The following is a 23,038-nucleotide window of genomic DNA, read 5'->3' as shown; positions in this document are numbered from 1 at the left end:
ATAGAATCCCTACAATGTTGAAGGAGGTGATTCAGCCTATCTAGTCTGCACCGACCACTCAGTCCCTATCCCCATAACCCATGTATTTACCCCAGCTAATACCCTTGACACTAAGAGGTAATTTAGCATGATCAATCCACCCGCACACGTTTGGACTGTGGGAGGAAACTGGAGCACCCGGAGGAAACCCCTGCAGACACATGGGGAGAATGTGCAAACTCCACACAGACAGTAACCCAAGCCAGGAATCGAACCTGGGTCATAAGAACATAAGAAATAGGAGCAGGAGTAGGCCATCTAGCCCCTCGAGCCTGCCCCGCCATTCAATAAGATCATGGCTGATCTGTCGTGGCTCAGTTCCACATTCCCGCCCTCTCCCCATAACCCTTAATCCCCTTGCCTATCAAAAACCTATCAACCCTCATCTTAAAAATATTGAGCGAGGCAGCCTCCACCACTTCAACGGGCAGAGAATTCCAGAGATTCACCACCCTTTGAGTGAAGAAGTTCCTCCTCAACTCCATTCTAAACCGCCCCCCCTTTATCCTGAGGCTGTGCCCTCTAGTCCTACTGTCCTTTCTGAGTGGGAAGAGTCTCTCCACCTCTATCCTATCCATCCCATTCATCATCTTATACGTCTCAATGAGATCTCCCCTCATTCTTCTAAACTCTAACGAGTACAAGCCTAGTTTATTCAGCCTCTCCTCATAGTTCAACCCCCTTAGTTCAGCGGGTCCCTTCGCTGAGAGGCAGAAGTGCTAACCAGTGTGCCACTGTGCCGCCCCACAATAATAGAGATGTTTGAAATTATGAGGGCTCTTGCTTGAAAGAATAAAAAAAAAGAATTCTAGTGGCAAGAGGGTCAGGAACCAGAAGACACAGGTCTACCGTAATAATTGCAAAACAGACAGAGGGATTTTTTTTAAGCAGTAGATTGTTATACACTGCCTGAAAGGCTGATGGAAACAGACTTGATTGTAACTTGAAAATGGGTTGGGTGTACACTTGAAAACAAATGGCTGAATAGCCACTTCTGGACTATTGGGCGGCATGGTGGCACAGGGGGTTAGCACCGCTGCCTCACAGCGCCAGGGGCTTGGGTTCAATTCATGGGCTTGGGTCACTGTCTGTGTGGAGTTTGCATGTTCTCCCTGTGTCCGCGTGGGTTTCCTCCAAGTGCTTAAACCTTGTCATTCATGACCTAGAAAGAATTCAACAAAAACTGTACGGTCCTTAAACTGTGTTTGACATTAGTCTCAATACTCAGTAGACAAGTTATGAAAGGGATTTTCCTCAGGCTGGTTGACCGATTGCGTTATAGAAATGATCTAAACATTAATTTGTTCATCTGTTAGCATTGCATGGATGGCAGCAAAACCCAACATGGCAACAAGATGATGAACTGTTGACATTTAGTTCTGTGGCTTATGTGATCCTGAAATAATGCCAGGATTCTGATCTTTTGAGAGTTCCAATCAGCAGGATGAAATTTCTAGCGAGCTCTCACACTGAGCTGTCGCCAGTTGTGGTTCATCCCTCCTGCCAAGCACATTGAAGCAATGACATGGAAGATCCAAGGCAATGCAAAAAAAATGTTTCAGTGAAAGAATCAAATCTGAACTGTTTCTGATCCACCCAGGGAGATCTAGGTTGATTTTTTTGTCTACCTTATATTATAAAGGGGGGGATTTCTCCTGTTCCACCCACCACAGGAATCGTAGCAGGCAGGGGGAAGGGGGGGGCTGGGCGGCGGACCACACAAATGTCCATTGACCTTGGGCAGGATTCTTCAGTTTTGGGGTGAGTGTGGCCGGAGAATCCCACCCAGTGTGTTGCTTCAGTGTTGTGTCTGATCTGAGATTTTCCTGGGTGATTTGTAAATTGAACATAAATAAGAACATAACAACATAAGAAATAGGAGCAGGAGTAGGCCATCTAGCCCTTTGAGCCTGCCCCGCCATTCAATAAGATCATGGCTGATCTGAAGTGGCTCAGTTCCACTTTCCCGCTTTCTCCCCATAACCCTTAATTCCCTTGTCTACCAAAAACCTATCTACCCGCGTCTTAAATATATTTAGCGAGGCAGCCTCCACCACTTCAACGGGCAGAGAATTCCAGAGATTCACCACCCTTTGAGTGAAGAAGTTCCTCTTCAACTCCGTTCTAAACTGCTCGCCCCCCCCCCCCTTAATTTGAGGCTGTGCCCTCTAGTCCTGCTGTCCTTTCTGAGCGGGAAGAATCTCTCTACCTCTACCCTATCCATCCCTTTCATTATCTTTTATGTCTCTATAAGATCCCCCCTCATCCTTCTAATCTCCAATTGCAGAAAGAAAGGAGAACAGAAGCTCAGAAGCAAACATTCTGATTGTTCCTTATACATAGAGCTGGGCAATAAGTGCTGGCCTAGCCTGTGATGTCCACATCCCATAAAAGAAGAAAGAGCTTGTAGAAATATTTCACTCTTTTTAACTATTCCGATCTGTGGTCACCTTTGCTCTGTCAAAATTGCCAGCTATATAGTGTAAATTTCATGTATCCATGCACTTCCTGTCAACTCTGTTCATAATAAATGTTCTCATTTGTTTATGTAAATACATCACACTTTAAGTCAGATGTGGGCAACCTGCAGCCTGAATGCCACATGCAGCCCATCAGGGTTCTGGGTGCAGCCTGCGAGTCACTGGGTGGGATTCCCTGGCCACCTTGAGGCATTCTTCTTGTGACAGGAGGTGGCGCACCATCAGTTTTCTTCTGGTGGCGCCCACTGCCTATCCATGAAATTTCCCACTAACTCCATCCCACGCCAGCAGGAAACTCATGGCGGGGGTGCATTGCCAGCAGGACCAGAAGATCCCACCGGTGTGAACAGCAGGAAAGTTCCGGCTGTTTTATTGACTGTCATCTACGTGCAGAGTTGCCACATTTCCCTGGTTTCCATCCGTATAGCTTTCTTCCTACCAGTGTGACTGAAGTGACATGTACCTAAAGCAAGGGCAGTGAAGTGAGGTGTGTGCTGATTGTACACAATGTTTGTGATAGTCTGTGTCCAATCAAATATTTATATCTCTTTTGTTTTTAACCACTTGAAGTTGATAGCTGTTTTAATATATGAATGATTAAGCATTTTCTACAACTTGTTATTAAATATTTGGTATGTATTAAATGTATTCAATCTTATTCAAGTATCATACTTAGTGAATATGCCCGATTTGGGCTGACAGTGGTTAGCACTGTTGCCTCCCAGTGCCAAGGTCCCGGGTTCAATTCCAGTCACTGTTTGTGTGGAGTGTGCACCTTCTCCCCATGTCCCGCCTGGGTTTCCTCTGGGTGCTCCAGTTTCCTCCCACAGTTCGAAGGATGTGCTGGTTAGGGTGCATTGGCCGTGCTAAATTCTCCCTCGAACAGGCGCTGGAGTGTGGTGACTAGGGGATTTTCACTGTAACTTCATTGCAGTGTTAATGCAAGCCTACTTGTGACACTAATAGATAAACTTCAATCTTGTGGCCTACTGAGATGAAGGAGGGCCATTCATACGACCCACTCACAAGCCTAGGTTGCCCTTCACTGCTTTAAGTTCATCCTTCTGCAGTGCCACCACAGGCAGAACACTACCATTATAATGTGACAAATTTACAAATATTTCCATTGTGGCTTTGGGGGAAGAACTGAATGAAGTCTATGTGCTCTGATCCAATTATTGCCTGTACCCTCCAATCCTCCCTCATATTGATCTTGGCTCCTGGCACACAAGACCACGGGAAATTAATTTGATATATTACTTAAAATATTGCACAGCACTTCCTGCCCACAAACATAAATACTGTCAGTTTATATCATCTTCACTTGCTCCGGTAATGTTTCCCATTCATTCCGTTATGTCAACTGTAATGCTGCAGTTGCTCTATGTCACTCTCCCAATTCCATCAGCAACTGATGTGTATTTAAAAGATGAAGTTATATTCATCAACTAGCAATTCCACTAGTGTTTACATGATGTAATGGGTTTTATAGGAAAATCATATGCCCCATTCAAAAGGAATTTCTTTGAACGTTCTGTACTGATTTAGCTGATCTCAGATTGGGCATAAGGAGAGGAGCTTCTCAGTTTGCAGGTCTGGTCTAGAAGTTGCATTGCGTCAGAATGGATAAACCAATGTTTTTTAGAAAAAGGACTTGCATTTATACACTGCTTTTGATGACCACTGGATATCTCGTGCACTTTCCAGCCAGTGAAGTGCATTTGAAGTGTCGTTTATTTGTTAGTGTCACAAGTAGGCTTACATTAACACTGCAAAAAAGTTACTGTGAAAATCCCCTAGTCACCTCACTCCGGTGCCTGTTCGAGTACATTGAGGGAGAATTTAGCACGGCCAATGCACCTAATCAGCATGTCTTTCAGAATGTGGGAGGAAACTGGAGCACCCGGAGAAAACTCACGCAGACACGGGGAGAACGTGCAGACTCCACATAGACAGTGACACAAGCTGGGGATCGAACCCTAGTGCTGTGAGGCAACAATGCTAACCACTGTGCCACCTGCTATTACAATGTACTGTTACAATCTACTGTTAATGCTGCAATGTAAGACATACTGACATAACAGCAGTGATCCATGCTTTTAATGCTGAACCTCTCATCTCCACATTTAATAATTTTTTAAAAACTTACCTTTCCTGGTTGTCATTGGCAATGCCCTACAATGGCTCCCAGAAAGGCTCACTAATTAGACTATGTGTAGGCTTGATTCACCTGAAGTAAGTCTGCTGGTGTCTACTATGTTGAGGATAAACCAATTGGAATCAGGTTTTATTTCCATACAGGCCTAATACATGTTTCAGGTGGAGTCCTGGATGCCTCTTTTGATGCCTATACACCAATTTGGCATGTTTATACTTATTGCTCAATGCAGGTGTACCACTCGTCATATCGGGTGATTTCTAGTCCAATGTCTCCAATTAGGAATGGACAAACTAGAGAGGGAGAAACTGTTCCCACTCATAAAAGGATTGAGAACCAGAAGGCACAGATTTAAAGTAATTATCAAAACAAGTGGTTAAAGTCTGGAATGCAATGCCTAAGAGTGTGGTGGAGACAAGTCCAATTGTATCATTGAAAAGGGAATTAGACTAATCTGAACAGGAAGAATATGCGGGATTGCAGGGATAAACCGGGGGGATGGCACAAGATGAACTGCTCATTCAGACAGCCTATGCCGACACCACAGGCCAAATGGTCTCCTCTGTGCTGTAACATTTCTGCAATTATTAGCCTTTAATTTTCAGTCACAATCTAGTGACTCCTGCACAGAGTACCGGTGTGTGCAACTCTGAGAATACAGACAGATTCTGATGGCTTTTCATATCAAATAGCCCAGATCATCTTCTGTTGGATCCAAGGGCCAAGCTAATGCTCCAGGAGGTTCTCTTTCTTGCATAATGAGGTCATAATGAGATTTGGAATGATGCGAGGAACTCAAGGTGGGTAGCAAATTGCAGAAAAGTGAACATTTAGAAAGAAGGGGATAAATAATCAGAATAGGTTGAAAGAAATTTGAGTTTGGAATGGCCCTGAAGGGATATAGGTGAGGGAATTTTGACATTAGGGCTGCATCAGATGGTTGCCCAGTTGCCAATGGTGATGCTGTAAGGTATTATATCCTTCTAGGGGTGGCACAGTGGTTAGCACTGTTGCCTTACAGAGCCAGGGTCCCAGGTTTGATTCCCGGCTTGTGTCACTGTCTGTGTGGAGTTTGAACATTCTCCCTACGTCTGCATGGGTTTCCTCTGGGTAGTCTGGTTTCCTCTCACAGTCTGGAAAATGTGCTGGTTAGTTGTACTGGCCATGATAAATTCTTCCTCAGTGTACCCGAACAGGCGCCAGAGTGCGGTGACCAGGGGATTTTCACAGTAACTTCATTGCAGTGTTAATGTCAGCCTACTTGGACACTAATAAATATACTTTAAACTTATTTGCTGAGTGATAAATATTGGTCAGGACACCAGTGATAACACCCCTGTAATTCCTCCAAATAATGCCAAGGAATTTTCTATATTCATGTGAGGGGACTTTAGTTTAACATCTCATTCGAAAGCTCAGCCAGTGCAGGACTCTCAGTTCTGCATTGGAGTATATGTCTAGGTTTTGCACTCAGGTCTCTGGAATGGAATTTTAACTCGCACCTTCTGGCTCAGATGTGAAATGGAGACTGAGCCATGGCTGAAATCACACAGCACAACTCTGCTTTGGGCTCCCTGCTGATGTGATCCAGACTCTATGAAGTCATTTCTCCATGGTCACTGCCAATTAATGTGCCAGGTCCTGGAACTGTGGTGGGTGGTATCCTGTCCAATGTTTCCAATCGGAATCTGCTGGGTATTGCTTATCCTAACATGCCTTCTCTCATTTAGTGCTACTGAAAGCATGGCCTATTCTAATTGGAGCGCTTCTGAGTATGAATCTAACTTTGCTCTTGAGGGAGCGCAGCTGATTTACCAGGCTGATTCCAGGGATGGCAGGACTGATGTGTGAGGAGAGATTGACTAGGTTAGGATTTTTTTTGCTGGAGCTCAGATGAATGAGGGGGAGGATCTCATAGAGACTGAAAACTTACTAACAGGACTAGAAGGTAGATGCAGGGCAGATATTCGCGATGGTGGGGTTGTCCAGAACCAGGGCTCACAGTCTGAGGATTTGGGGTAGACCATTTAGGATGAAGGTGAAGAAACATTTCTTCACCCAATGAATGGCGAGCCTGTGGAATTCATTGCCACAGTAAGTAGCAATTGGCAATGCCCTGCGATGGAATATGCGGGATTGCAGAGATAAACCAGGGGGGATGGCACAAGATGAACTGCTCAAATAGCCCAGATCATCTTCTGTTGGATCCAAGGGCCAAGCTAATGCTCCAGGAGGTTCTCTTTCTTGCATAATGAGGTCATAATGAGATTTGGAATGATGCGAGGAACTCAAGGTGGGTAGAAAATTGCAGAAAAGTGAACATTTAGAAGGAAGAGGATGAATAATCAGAATAGGTTGAAAGAAATTTGAGTTTGGAATGGCCCTGAAGGGATATAGGTGAGGGAATTTTGACATTAGGGCTGCATCAGATGGTTGCCCAGTTGTCAATGGTGATGCTGTAAGGTATTATATCCTTCTAAGGGGTGGCAAAGTGGTTAGCACTTTTGAATGTATTCAAAAGGCAGCTGGATATAGCACTTGGGGCGCAGGGGATCATGGGAGAAAGCAGGATTAGTTGGATGGTCAGCCATGATTGAAATGAATGGTGGAACAGGCTCGAAGGGCCAAATGGCCTCCTCCTGCTCCTATCTTCGATGCTTGTGGTAAAATGAACATTCATGTGTCTCAGCGGTACTGTAGACTTATTGAACTCATTGAGAACGGGAGCTTCCATTTGCACTAATTATCTGACCAAGAATCTCTTGTCTACCTCCTTACCTGATGGTGCACATGTTAGTATCGGTGGGTGTATAATGAACTCCTCTTCTGTAGCCTGGCACTGTGTAGATCTTGTGTCAAACACTTTGACTGCTGCTCATGTGAAAGATTAACCAGCTGGTTGGGCTATTTATCAGTAATTGGATTCCTCACCTGAGCATCAGAGTGCAGCAAAAATAAAACCTGTAAAATGGCACTGTAGCCTAGTTAATTATGATACTTTTAAAACTTATTTATTAGTGTCACAAGTTGGCTTACATTAACACTGCAATGAAGCTACTGTGAAAATCCCCTAGCCGCCACACTCCGGCGCCTGTTCGGGTTACACTGAGGGAGAATTTAGCACGGCCAATGAACCTAACCAGTGAATCTTTCAGACTGTGGGAGGAAACCAGAGCACCCGGAGGAAACCTACACAGACACGGGGAGAATGTGCAGACTCTGCACAGACAATGACCCAAGCCAGGAATCTAAAACCTCACAAATTGTAGATACATATTTTGTTTTAGTACACGCTACTGCATTCGCCCCAAGACCAGAAAATCCTGCCCAAGGTCCGTGGACCTTTGCATGGTCCATGTCCAGCCAGCTACGATTCCTGTGGTGGGTGCAACATGAAAATTCCCCTGCCTACAACAGAAGTCCCCTTGGGAATTACAGTGTGAAGATTGTGCATCTGATTCATATACTGTATGATATTCCATCCACATTAGTGGGCAACTACTCGAGTGAGTACTGTGTCAATTTACTAGAATGATAACAAGGCAAAATGATTAAATTATGTGGTCTAGTTGCATAGATTAGTCTTATGTTCCACTGAGTATAAAATATTATTGGATGATCTAATGTACTTAAAATGATTAGGATTTAATTGGATTGGTGGAGAGAAAATATTTCCCCTTGTTGAGAGGCCCTAAGCTAGGGCCTTTAATGTATTAGTTCTAAATTTGATGTTAGGAAGCCTTTCTTTACACACAAGGTAGTGGAAATCTGAAACACTCAATCTCTACCCCCCCTCCCCCCCAAGAAAAAACAGTTGAGACTGGGTAACTGAAACTTTCCAAACTGAGAGTTATTGATTGTTAGACAAGGATACTATGGGTCAAGGAATCAAGGCAGCTAAATGGAGTTAAGGTACAAATCAGCTATGATATAACTGAATGGCAGAAGAGATTTGAGGGGCCAAATGGCTTCTTTCTGTTCCTATTTCCCATTCTGGGATCTGAAATGCAATTGATAAGGTTAGATTGGTATGCTGGACTTTTGACCCAGAGTGGAGAGGTGGATCCCCTCAGGAGATTTCATAGCTGGGTAAGGGCCCAAAATATTTTTTTATTCATTCATGGGACATGGGCTTCACTGACTGGTCCAGCATTTATTACCCATCCCTAGTTGCCTAAGGGCAGTTGAGAGTCAACCACATTGCTGTGACTTTGGAATCACATGTAGGCCAGACCAAGTAAGGACGGCAGAGTTCCTTCCCTAAAAGACGTTATTGAACCAATCGACAATGGTTTCATGGTCATCAGTAGATTCTTAATTCCAGACTTTCTATTGAATTCAAATTCCACCATTTGCCATGGCGGGATTTGAACCTGGGTCCCCAAAACATTAGCTGAGTTTCTGGATTAATAGTCTGGCAATAATACCACTAGGTATTGCCTCCCCTGAACACAGTATGTTTTAAAGAGATCAGGAGGCTTTTAAATGTGCATGAATTAACTGGAACTATTCCTGTTTCAGTTTCTTATAGCTGAGAGCGACAGAGGGGGTTTGTGCAACATTGACTGCTCCAGAACTCAACAGAAGCCAGTCTGCGGGAGTGACAGGAAGCTCTACAAATCCCACTGTGCCTTCCAGCGAGCAAAATGCAGGGACCCGACCCTCGAGACAATGCCACGGAGTCGATGTAGTGGTAAGGATGGGAACACGAGGGCAGGGCTGACTCATCCATTACTCAATACTCTGGAGTCTCTTTATTGGCTTTGCCCTCCCCATCTTTCTAACCTCTTTGCCCATCCTCCAATTTTCTGAGGACTCTACTTTCGTCAAATTCTGATCTCTAAATTTCATCATCTCACTATTGTTGGTTGTGCCTACACCTGCTCAAGTCCTCTCTAAACTTCTCCAAGTTGGCACAGTGGTTAGCACTGATACCTCACAGCACCAGGGTTCGATTCCCAGCTTGGGTCACTGTCTGCGTGGAGTCTGTATGTTCTCCTGTGTATGCGTGGGTTTCTTCCAGGTGCTCTGGTTTCCTCCTACAGTCCAAAAGACATGCTGGTTAGGTGCACTGATCATGCTAAATTCTCGCTCAGTGTACCTAATAGGCATTAGAGTGTGGTGACTAGGGGATTTTCACTGTAACTTCATTGCAGTGTTAATGTAAGCCAACTTGTGACACTAATAAATAAACTTTAAACTTCTTCTTTCCTCTGCTGAAGACCTACCTCTATGACCAAGCTTTTAGTCATCTCTTCTCGTATTTTCTTTTGTGGCTGTGTTTGATATTTCCAAACATCAATGGTGCTAAAAAAAATCCAAGCGTTTGTGTCACAGCTCCAGAGTCGCCAATCTCAACAAACGCTGTCATTTGTTCCTTGTACTCCAAAGATGTGCTGGTTAGGTTGATAGACCATGATAAATTTCCCCTTAGTGTCAGGAGGATTGGTGGGGTAAATATGTGGGGCTGTGGAGATAGAATCTGGGTGGAATTGTTGTCACTGCAGACTCGATGGGCCGAATGGCCTCCTTCTGCACTGTAGGGTTGCTATGATTCTAGTTTGATAATTTAGGTTGGCAAAACTCTCCTTTGTTCCTATATCCTCACTGATCTCTGTCCTTTATTCAATTGTACCAAACAATACTTTTACAGGTATTTCATTATCCTGCCTTTCAAAAGGCATTCTAATACTGTAGCAAAAATTACTGCTGTAATTTTCTGAGTTGTCACCATGTTCCTTTCTAAGATTGCTGTTATGTTTCTGGGTAAGCTATCACACTCATTCTAAAGCTGTGAGCCTAATAGAACTCTTTCAAGATTCTGAAAGGACTCAATTATTTTTTATTCATTTGTAGAACATGGGTGTCGTTAGCTGGGCCAGCATTTATTGCCATCCCTAGTTACCCAAGGGCAGTTGAGAGTCAACCACATTGCTGTGGCTCTGGAGTCACATGTAGGCCAGAGTGGGTAAAGACAGCAGATTTCCTTCCTTAAAGGACATTAGTGAACCAGATGGGTTTTTCTGACAATGGTTTCATGATCATTAGTAGATTCTTAATTCCAGATTTTTTTATTGAATTCAAATTCCACCACCTGCTGTAGCGGGATTTGAACCTGGGTCCCTAAAAACATCAGCTGAATTTGTGGATTAATAGCTTAACAATAGTACCACTAGGCTATCACCTCCTCTAATGGTGAGCATAGAGAAGAAGCTTCCATTTACAGGGTATCCAAAACTGTAGGACAGAAATTTAAGATAGGCACTAATGAATCCAACAGGGGATTCAGGAGAAACTGGTGTTGGAATGTGGCAGTGCCTTTCAGAACAAGCAGCCGAGGCTGATGCCTTCAATGAAAAAAAATGGATAGCTACATGAAGGAGAAGGGGATAGAAATGTAAGCTGAAAGGGTTAGATGACAGAAGAGTCAGGTTCATGTGGCAACAAAGACCTTCTGATCTGTTTCTATGCTTTTAATTATACGTAATATTTCCATGGAGTGTTGTTCATTGTTATTGACATTGCAGAGAAGAAACTCCAGTCTTGATTGCCTCAACGGGCAGTTGAAAGAAGTGGGTGGAGGTGGGCGGAAAGCTCAGTTAGGTCTCAGACAGGTGCCTGTAGGACACATCCATTTCAGTCATGTATAAGTCATCTGTTTAAATGTGGTGTGACAGGTTAGTGTTAAATCATTGGAGCGCTTAGCTGGGTGTTTCTTGTATGACTCCTCGAGGGATTTCTCTGACCTTGACTGCTACTAAATTTAACACTTCCTATAAATCTCAGTGTGTCACCGTGCAGAGCAAAGGATGCACGATCCGTTTCTGTCTGGGTTTAGTGACAGCAATACTGTTTTTCTAGGGTACCTTTGTGCACAGGGTCTCTAAACAAAGAAAAAAGCTACAGACAACTTGCTCCAGTTACATGTGTGAAATTCCCAGGTGGGGGCAGATGATTTGGTCAGGGCAATTATATTTACCCACCTTCTTGTTCAGCCTGAAAGGAAGTTACTGGCTTCCACTCAGTGCGTATAATCTTCCATTCTCAGCAGGTGTCTTGCCAGCTGCCTAAAAAAGCAAAGAGACACTGTACTGCCTCTAAGGAAGAAGGCCTGCTGTACCTTCTGTCCACAGGGCAGTTAAGTGGACAGTGGCAGCCTTCCTCCACACTGAGGACCCTGGAAGCTTCTGCCCGCCAAGAGGCCAGCAGTTCTGGCAACTCGGCAGCATCAAATAGGAGGCCTTGGCTTTGGCTATTGCTGCCCTATTCCCCCACCTCCCCCAGGTCATCAACCCTGGACGAAGGTAAGGTGGGGGGGGTGGTGTCATGTGGAGAGCACTGCCTTGGGGCTCAGCAGCAATGGTGTAGAATGGCTGTCAGTGGTCAACCCCCTCACCCCCTGCCGATTATCCATGCCCTCAATCAGATGAGTGCAGATTGAGGGACACGCAGCCCACATAGTTTTACCAGTCATGCAGACCGCATGTCCCACAGGCCTGCCTGGAATTAGGACCGCAGGAGAGGCAGTGAAGAGGCCCTTCAGAAGATTAAGTGACCACTTGTGGTACTCAAGTGGAGTGCCAATTTTGCAACATAGAAAATAGGAGCAGGCCATTCAGCCCCTTGAGCCTGCTCCAAGGTCTATGGTAGGCCTTCGCACCCGGAGCTTACTTACAGGAAAGATGGAAAGGCACGGGGTTTTGGTCCAACCCACCAAATTCTCAGGCCTGCATGACTCCTTCCTCCGGGACAGAGGTATCAAGCAGTTGAAATTCTGCTGAGTGTTGTTATTAACACGAATGAAGTAAAACTTCAGCACATTGCTATTATCAAGTTGTTAGCTTTTCTCCTCTCTCATCCCAATCTGTTTAATTACTTTTGAACATGTAAATGCTATATATAAAAGTGTTACCAATGCTCCAAAACGGGCTCCCTGCAGAACTGCTCTAACTGGTGCAATGGTCCATCACAAGGTCCTGGATTTCAGTCTAGGCTAGATCGATGAATCTTTCTTTAAATGTTGCAAAAAGGCTAAGTGACTATTATGAAAGGCAAGTGAATAATTAAAGCCAATGGGACAAGGTTGAAGGGAGAAGTTGCCTGCAAATCAAAAAAGCTTGAGTTTTAGAAGCTAATCGAAATGGGCAAAGGTGGAATGAAATAAGGAGCCGCACAGTTTTATGGCTAAGAGGCAAAAAGTAATTGGAGTGGAATCATTGGAAAGAATTTCCTAGCCTGCATGAGGCGCGAAACCAATTTAAATCTTGAGGACTATTTTAACAGGCTGGTGGTTGGACTCCCCACTGGCAACCTGGGGTGTGGGAGTGTCTTTCTAAGCAACGAAGGGGCTGTGGTAGGGAAGGCACTGTGATCTCAGCCCCTTTCCTGGGAGATTTCCCCTCCATCAGCAGTGATTATATGTTTAAAGTTATCTCTAGCATACCTTCAGTTGGCCGCATTACCTCTTCCTTCATCAAGCTGCGCGGCCCCTGTTGTTGAGGCTCCTGAGCTGCTAACCGTTCTGATTAGCTGACAGCTGTCTGAGATGGGACTTCCTGCAAGGAGCATTAAATGGCTGCGAGTCGGCCAAGCTGAGTGGGAATGAAGTTCCTGCTCATTTTTTCACCATTTAAAACATCTTGTCCACAGAATCTTTTAGCGCAGAAGGAGATCATCAGTCCATTATGCCTGTATCATCAGTCCATTATGCCTGTAATAATCTGTCCAGACTGAAAGTGAAGATAAAAATATGATCAGAAAACTCTTCTCTCCACTGGTGAAACCATGCTCGCCACTCACATGAAAACTCAGCTACAAAGGATTATCTCCCACATGCCTATAATTTGTTCTCCCTTGCTATAAGCATCAAGGAAGCTGGTTACGTTACAGGCTATCTTTTCTTGACAAGTACATGAGTAGGATGAGAATAGAGGGATATGATCCCCAGAAGGGTAGGGGGTTTTAGTTAAGTTGGGCAGCATGGTCGGTGCAGGCTTGGAAGGCTGAAGGGCCTGTTCCTGTGCTGTAGGGTTTTTTGTTCTTATCACACCTCTGTCCTTCATCACACTAAGTCACACCCTGCTGGAAGTGGTCAGCAGTTTTGCTGCCAAGGATGTCCAAAGATGTGCAGGTTAGGTGGATTGGCCATGCTAAATTGACCGTTAGTGTCAGGGGGACCATTAGGGTAAATATGTGGGGTTACAGGAATAGGGGCCTGGGTGGAATTGTGGTTTGTGCAGACTCGATGGGCCGAATGGCCTCCTTCTGCACTGTAGAGATTCTATTGATTCTATCTACCTTTGGCGCACAGTAAAATAGAATCCCTACAGTGCAAATGGAGGCCATTCGGCCCATCGAGCCTGCACTGACAACAATCCCACCCAGGCCCTGTCCTCGTAACCTCACATATTTACCCTATTCTTCCTCCTGATACTAAGGGGCAATTTACATGGCCAATCCGCCTAACCCAACCCACGCAATCTAAATCCTGCAGCTCAGAACTGAAAATGATAGAACTCCTGTCACCTGACCTGCAACAGCATAACACTAATTCCCAAAGTAAAAGTAAATAACCCCCACTTAAGCCACTTAAGGAGCAATAAAAGGGCTCCTCAGAGACAACCCGGTGCCGCAATGAGAGCTACAGAGAACATGATCTTTTAAAAAACTCTAAAGGTACACTAACGGCATTCTCTTCAAGTATTCTTCCAGGGTCTGGGTGGGATTGTTGTTGGTGCTGACTTGATAGGCTGAATGGCCTCCTTCTGCACTGTAGAGATTCTATCGATTTTATCTACCTTTGGCGCACAGCATAGAACTGGGCTTGCTAGGGGCTCTTGACTAAATAACAGTTAGCATACGTGGTAAAGATAATGTTAAACTACTGATATCCCAGATCAGAACTAATGAAGAATTAATAAAAGCAACAATGGGCCAAAACAAAACAGAGAAAGGGATGGCAATGGGAAGAAGCTGCAAGACAGGGTTATGGAGGACTTATCAAGAAGGGGCAATACCAACAGGACTGTGATGATTGGCATCTATGAACATGGGAATTGCAGTTGAAAAGGACTTTTAAAAATTACTGCTCAATCTGCAGTGCAATGAGTTTCAACCTAGTTCGCAATGACGGAATCCGATGCTAACTTGGAGTTCCATTTGTACCACCAACATCCAAAGCACAAAAAAACACCCAAAGCATTTGATCCTACAATAAGTCCAGCAGACAGGACACTCTACTTGAATTATGTTATTAACTCAGCGTAAGGTTTGTTAGCTTATAGCCTCCCTTCTTTCACCTACTCCCTCTAATTTCTAGTTTTCTGATCCAATCTTTCTTCTCTATTGCATTCTCTATTGCATTAATGGACTGAATGAGCTACTCTGGTTCCTATTTTCTGTGTTGCTAGTCCTTGCTGTTTTAGCCTTTCCTCGCTTGTTACTACTAATCTCTAAATATATTGTCTGAGACACTCTTCCTCATTTCCACACCAAACATGTGTGGTGATGACCCAGTTGTGGTGTAACCAGAGTTTTGGTGATCTGTCATTCTCCAATCTCATTTGCCCTGCCCCCGCTGCCAGCGAAAATGGTGAATTTGGCACTCAGCTGAAACTCCATTCACTGCAGCGGCCCCGGAGAATCCCAGCTGCGGATGAGGTCAGAGGCTTCTGGCATGTGAGTGGACCATTTTCCTTTGAGACTAGGGGCAAGATTTATGGCTTCACTCGACCCAAAACTAGAAAATCGCGGCCAAGGTCAATGGATATTTCGTCTGCCTTTCACCTACCCCGGTAGAGTCGGGTCAGGGCGGCACAATGGTTAGTACTGCTGCCTCACAGCGGCAAGGACCTGGCTTGGGTCACTGTCTGTATAGAGTTTGCACGTTCTCCCCGTGATTGTGTGGGATTCCTCCGGGTGCTCCAGTTTCCTCCCATAATCCAAAGATGTGCGGGTTAGGTTGATTGGCCATGCTAAATTGCCATCCTTAGTGTCAGGGAGACTAGCAGAGTAAATATGCGGGGCTACAGGGATAGTGTCTGGGTGGAATTGAGGTTGGTGCACACTCAATGGGCTGAATAGCCTCCTTCTGCACTTTAGGGTTTCTATGTTTCTACGAATTTTGGCATAGAGATATGGACCACCCACTGGATGGATTCCCATTTCTGGAACCAATGGTCGGGCTATCCTTTTACAGGAGTTGTGGCTAGACACTCTATCCAGGAACTATTGATGGACATCTCTAATGGAACCTGTTGACAGACTACATTTTATATAAACCTTCCTCTTCGCCCTGCTCACTTCTGACTACTTCTCCCAAACTTAAGCAGAGTTACTCGTGGTGCTCATTTACCATGAAAGATTATGGTGCTTGCTTGGTTTGAAGGTCTGTTAATTGTGTCCATGGTATAGAGTCGTGGATTTTAAAGCATGGAAACAGGCCCTTTGGCCCAACTTGTCCATGTCACACAGTTTTTACCACTAAACTAATCCTAATTGCCTGTAATTTTACTCATAATCTGTGAAACTGTAATAGCCTCCTGAGGTAAAAGCAAGATTCAGCAGAACAGCTGAAAGCGGTCAAGCGTTTCATCTTTTTCTGAACACCTTTGACCTCGAAGATCACCAAGGTTCTGAACTTTAATTGAGTGAACGGTGTGATTAGGGATCCATTGAGCCCTAGTTATTTCTGAAATAAATTGATGTGTTACAGATAGAGCTACTGTAAGATGCCAAGAGGACAGAGCCCAAGCACTGGCACAGTCAAGGAAGGCAACAGACTCCATCATTGTACCAGAATGCAACGCGGATGGCTCCTTTGCAGAGGTACTTTTGGGAATCAATGTTAGTCACACAGTATTGAAATCATTTACATATAAGACATTAGATACCACATGATATCTTATCTACCAAAGCCTAGTCAATCAATTTACCAGCTGAAGTGAATTAAGATATGGAATTTTTTTTTATTAATACATGGGAGATGGACGTTGCTGGCTGGGCCAGCATTTATTGTCCATCCCTAGTTGTCCGAGGGCAGTTGAGAGGCGACCACATTACTGTGGGTCTGGAGTCACATGTAGGCCAGACCGGGTAAGAACGGCAGATTTCCTTCCCTAAAGGACATTGGTGAACCAGATGGGTTTTTTCAACAATCAACAATGGTTTCATGGTCATCATTAGACTTTTAATTCCAGATTTTTTTATGGAATTCAGATTTCACCATCTGTCATGGCCGGGTTCAAACCCGGGTTCCCAGAGTATTACCCTAGGTCTCTGGATTATTAGTCCAGTGACAATACCACAATGCTGCTGCCTCCCCTAAATAGAATTATAGAATCCTTACAACGCAGAAGGAAGCCATTAGGCCCACTAAATCTGCATCAACAACAATCCAAACTAGGCCATATCCCTGTAACCCCACATATTTACCCTGCTAATCCCTCTAACCTATTCATCCCCGGACACTAATGGGCAATTTAGTATGGCCTAACCTGCACATCACTGGACGATAATAAATAATCTCTTGTTTAACTGAGAAATTTTATTTGCATTTCATTGTGTAATTTATCAATGAGCTGTTAGAAAGAGTGGGATGGCAGTCCTTAGTGAAATCCAACTGAGGACCACTCAGATCAATTTGGATCAGAGGTTTACCAATGATCATAGCATTAAAGTGCCACTACATTGTTGCTATTTGTGGAAAGTCTGAATAAGGACTCTATGTAGCTGTCTGGAGAGGCTACTCTTCTCAGAAAATGCAAAGGGGAGATTTAACGGAGACATTTAAAAGTATCAGGAGCTTTGCTAGAGCAGATAATAATCAGAGGACACTGATTTAAAATCATTTGTAAAAGAACCAGCTGTAGTATGGGGGAATGGGGAGAGTAAGGAGAATTTGCAAGTTGCTACACAGATAAGTAATGTCCCACTAGGACAAGCTATTCTGAAGTCACAATTTTGTGACTTGGGTAAGAATGCTCCTACTACCACCTAGACAGGATCTTCTGACTAATTCCATAACTGGTGAACTAGACCAATTTTCCGCATTTGGGAAAGCAATTACTAGAGACGAATATTTTACGTTTTGGTTATTCATCTAAATTCCATGTGGCACAGCGGCCAGGATTTATAGGCCCCACTGCTCCGTATGCGATGAGCCAGTCACTGACTCTGACGAGAATAGAAAAACGGATCTCATTTTATATAATTACACTCTTAGAAAGCTGTGTTTAAAGTTTGAAGTTTATTTATTAGTGTCACAAGTAGGCTTACATTAACACTCAATGAAGTTACTGTGAAAATCCCCTAATCATCACACTTCGCGCCTGTTTGGGTACACTGAGGGAGAATTTAGCACGGCCAGTGCACCCTAACCAGCACATCTTTCAGACTTTGGGAGGAAACCGGAGCACCTGGCGAAAACCCATGCAGATACAGAGAGAACATGCAGATTCTATACAGACAGTCACCCAGATCCCTGGCGCTGTGAGGCTGCAGTGCTAAGCACTGTGCTGCTCTGTGCTGCTCTGTGCTGCTCCGACACCATCACCTTAAAAGGCACAAGTCAGGAGTCTGATGGAACGTTCTCCATTTGTTTGGATGGACGCAGCTACAACAACACTCAAGAAGCCAACACCATCCAGGACACTGCCTGCTTAATTGATAGCTCATGCACCACTTTAACAGTCACTTCCTCCACTAACAATGCACCATGGCTGCACTGTGCACATTCTACAGGATGCAATGCAGCAACTCACCAAGGCTTCCTCACCTCCCAAACCTGTTGCCTCTACACCTAGGGTAAAGGCAGCAGTTGCATGAGAACGCCAACACTTCTAAGATCACTTGGAGGTGTATCACTGTTTATTGTTTCTAAGTCAAAAATCCTAGAACTTAATTACACTGCATCACATGGACAGTAGCAATTCAAATAAAGACACACTGCCACCTTCTCAAGGGCAATTGGGGAAAGCAATAAATGCCATCTTTGCTAGCAATGCAAACAATGGTAGAATGAATTAAAAATAATTAAGTTTGAAGTTTATTTATTAGCGTCACAAGTATGCTTACATTAAAACTGCAATGAAGTTACTGTGAAAATCCCCTAACTGCCACACTCCGGCGCCTACTCAGGTACACTGAGGGAGAATTTAGCACGGCCATTCCACCTAACTTTGGACTGAGGAAAGAAATCGGAGCACCCAGTGGAAACCCATGCAGACGACGTTCAGACTCAGCACAGACAGTGACCCGAGCTGGGAATTGAACCCCAGCTGTGAGGCAGCAGTGCTAACCATTGTGCCTCCGCGCCACACCATATATCTGCATAGTAATTGGAACAGTCAGAATTCAATGACTCAGTTTGTCTTGCAGGAAAAGTATCACAGATAGCTCTGACGTTCGATGACGACTGAGCCACTGGAGAAGTGAATGAGAACAGCCTAATTTGACCAAATGAAAATGAAACTACTGAGTTATATTCACAACCATTAGACAGAGAGGAAGGAGAGAAATGTTAAAAAAAAGTGGGATGATTTCATCAGAGGACCAGTGAAAAAAAATGATTTGGACAATTTTATAAAAATGAACATTGAGTTGTCAGTTGATATTGTTCGTCCTGTCTGACTGAGAATTTATAAATATCCTGGACAACTTGAAGTCATTTTTTTTCTTCTGTGACCTACATACAATATTTCTTGAATGCTTTGGCAACAGAGGTGGAATGCTGGCTGAAAAGTACTCGGGTGAAGTTCTGCTCTGAATGTGACTGGACGGCTAATGCTTGGTAGCTGTGGAGAAAGAATTATTAGCCTGTGACCAAACAATGACATTGAGGCCTAGAATTAATTAAGCCTTTAGCCGATGAACTCATCTAATCGACATGAGATGATTTATTGCACACAGAAGCTGTGCAATGATGTAAGACTTGGTAATGTACAGCATCAATTGACGATTTACTCACTGTCGGTGCTGTCTCATTTTTTTTAACTGAGAAGTCAGAGTGAAGTGCCAAAGCCAGGAGTGCAGGATAACCTGAAATTTGAAAACAATGAGGAACTGGGCAAGGTAAATCAAGAAATGATGAATACGTGACACCAAGCTTGACTTACTAAATCTTGTAGTAGGGGTGGAGCTAACTGAAGGAGTTTTCAGTACGAGCTCATATGATCCTGGAAGCCAAGAGGAGAACAAATGCATTTGTAGCTTTTGAGGAAAGATATGTGAGGCGATGGCCTAGTGATATTGTCGCTAGACTATTAATCCAGAAACTCAGCTAATGTTCTGGGGACCGAGGTTCAAATCCTGCACAGTAGATGCTGGAATTTGAATTTAATAAAACATATCTGGAATTATATATCTACCAATGGCCATGAAACCATTATTGGTTGTTGGAAAAACCCATCTGGTTCACTAATAGGGAAGGAAATCTGCTGTCCTTACCCAGTCTGGCCTACATGTGACTCCAGAGCCACAGCAATGTGGTTGACTGTCAACTGCCCTCTGACCAAGGGCAACTAGGAATGCTGTCCAATCAACTACACCCATGTTGCACGACTGGGTAAAAGAAAATGTTCTTGTTATGTGTGTGGATATGATGATGGGTTAATTTCAGAGTTTCATAGGAGACTTGAAACTTGCTTAATGATTTTAGTTGCAGGTAGCAGGCTTCTTATACCAATGCACCAATCTTGTGTTATTGCTGTCTGTGTAAGGGCACACATTACGGGCTGGTGGTTTGAACAATACTTGAAGCCTACTTGAAGCCTTCTTGCAGCTGCAGGGAAAGTGAGAGCTTGCATTTTATATTGTACATTTCATCAGCTCAATACATCCCAAAGTGCTTTACAGCCATTTAATGATTCTTGAAGTGTAGACACCTTTCTGAAGTTCACAGCTAATGTACACGAAGTATTATCCCACAAACAGCAGTTGCAGTTTTTGAGATGTTGGCTGAGGGATGAATGTTGTCCAGTACACACAGACATTCTCCTGCTTTTCTTTTGATAGTATCATGGAATCTTCATATGTCTGTTTGAGAGAGCAGAATGGGGGGGGGGGTCATGGTTTAACGTATGTCCTGTGTTGTGATTCTAACCTCACGGACTGGGGGTGCCCTGGAGGGAACCTCGTGAGTAAAAACTGCTGAAATCAGTCATTTGCCTCTTGCTGATTTGTTTTGCTAATTGGGTTTTGAGTTGTAGACTCTATTACACAATGCAGATCACTATTCAGCAGCGAGAGGAATCTGTGGAATCTGCATGGCACAAATGCATTTGAAAGAATTCATGGAATCTTTCTCACTGATGATTGTTAGCTTCAAACTCCACGACACAGTAACAACTAGTTTCAACCACTTGGAGGCAGGCTCTTGAGTGAAGGATTCTAATACCTCAGCCGGAGTTTTACCGCCCCGCCTGCCATGAGAATCATAGCGGGCAAGGGGCGGAACATGGCAAGATCCAATGATGTCAGGCAGGATTTTAGGATTTCAGGACAAACGAGTTCATGACACTTCAATGCGCTATGATTGTATGAATGTGGCAATTAATAGGTGAAAAATGGCTAAGGGTGGTCTAGTGGAATGCATGATACAATGATAATGGAGTTGCTGATTAATTTTGCAATGAATCTCCAACAATTAATTTATTAACAACATACCGAGATCTGACATGAACCCCAGTAATGGAGAATTTTGGAAATCATGGGTCCTAAGTCATTATTCCTCTCAATCACGCTACAATTACCACAATTCATGCCTTAAATTATTCAAGAGTACTTTCAAGAACTTCTATGTGTGAGGGTGTACTTTGAAAGTGAAACCACTACAAAATTAAAGAGTCTGGGATTTTCCTGAACTTTTCGCTTACCATCACTTCTGGTAGTGCTTTTACCAATGAGCTCTTCATTAAGTGAAAACATACCATGTACATATAAAAAGACAAGCGAGAGAAACATTATTAAGCGTATGAAACCCACTGGGCAGGATTTTATGGCTTACCTCGGCCCCAAACCATAAAATCCCACCCAAGGTCAAGGACCTTTTGTATTGTCTGCCCCTCGCCCTCTCGATCACGTATTGGGCTGTAAAATTCCAGCCACTATGCCAGTCAATGTCGTGGCCCCTTTACTCACTTGCAATAGAGAGGTAAAAAAACTTGTTGCCATTTTAAGAAATGTGCCATTAAGCAATCAAGTACGTGCCAGGGAGCTGTGATTGTTCATACCTTCACTAATCTTCATTCACTTAGCATCAAACTCTCTTAATTGGCAGGGGGAATATAGGAGCATAGGAAGAGCAATAGACAATTCAGCTGCTCAAACCTATCCCACCATTCCATTAAATCATAGCTGTTCAGTACCTCTATTTACTTGCCTTTGATCCACATAAGAATCATAAGAACTAAGAGCAGGAGTAGGCCATTCAACCCCTTGAATCTACTTTGTTCGCTATTGAATATGATCATGGCTGATCTCTTCTAGGTCTCAACTTCACTTTCCTGCCCATCTGCCATTGCCCTTCAAACCCTTACTAATTAAAAATCTGTTCTCTTCTTTCTTAAATTTACACAATATCCTGGCATCCATCATACTCTGGGGAAGTGCATTCCACAGACTCTCAACTTTTTGAGAGAATTTCTCCATATCCCTGAAATAAGAATCATAAGAACTATTCCTTGAGTGTTACCGCTGAACCAAGATAAGAGCCCTCATCTAAAGGGAAGAAAGTGATAGGGCCAATGACCTTTGGAAGGAAGTTCTCAAATGCTAGAGAGGAGCGAGTAACTGAAAGTCCAGTCCCTCACCGTCAGGTAATCTAGAGTGGAAGGTGTAGTCTGAGTCATCTGGCTGCAGAGGTTTGCTAGGAGCCCAGATTTTTGATTAAAAATTAGAGCCTTGACAGATCAGCGTGACCTTTGGAATGTCCATACACTACCTTTAAATAAAAAGCATTTTACTACATATCTGCACATGCACCACAGGCACACACACAGATTAGATCTTACAATAATTTCCCTTTCCATAGAATCATAGAATCTACACACAGAGACAGGCCCTTCAGCCCAAACTGGTCCATACCAACCAAAATGCCCATCTAATCTAACCTCATTTGCCTCCATATCCCTCTAAACCTTTCCTATCCATGTATCTGTCTAAATGCCTTTTAAATGTTATCAATGCCCCTGTTTCAACCACTTCCTTCTCTTTGCTTCAACAGGTTCAGTGTCACAAGTTGACGGGCTATTGCTGGTGTGTCACACCCGAGGGCAAACCAATTGGTGGATCTTCAGTCCACAACCGGACTCCGACCTGTTCAGGTACTAGACACACAAAACTGTTTAACTTTATAAACTTGGTA

The 23,038-nt window shown here is 43.8% G+C and overlaps 1 protein-coding gene across 1 annotated transcript in view; it reads left to right on the top strand.

Annotated features, from left to right (window-relative positions):
- LOC145362121 (SPARC-related modular calcium-binding protein 1-like) overlaps positions 1-23,038 on the top strand; it is a 75,731-nt gene that overhangs the window by 30,818 nt on the left and 21,875 nt on the right. The window contains exons 2-4 of the mRNA XM_080218168.1: positions 9,199-9,370; positions 16,391-16,503; positions 22,898-22,997. Of these exons, the coding sequence (XP_080074294.1) occupies positions 9,199-9,370; positions 16,391-16,503; positions 22,898-22,997 (385 nt within the window). The remainder of the gene's footprint in view (positions 1-9,198; positions 9,371-16,390; positions 16,504-22,897; positions 22,998-23,038) is intronic.

Source organism: Carcharhinus amblyrhynchos, unplaced genomic scaffold (genome assembly GCF_965287045.1).
Source record: "Carcharhinus amblyrhynchos unplaced genomic scaffold, sCarAmb.v2.hapA scaffold_37, whole genome shotgun sequence".
NCBI lineage: Eukaryota > Metazoa > Chordata > Chondrichthyes > Carcharhiniformes > Carcharhinidae > Carcharhinus > Carcharhinus amblyrhynchos.
This window is presented reverse-complemented; position numbering and strand designations above follow the sequence as displayed.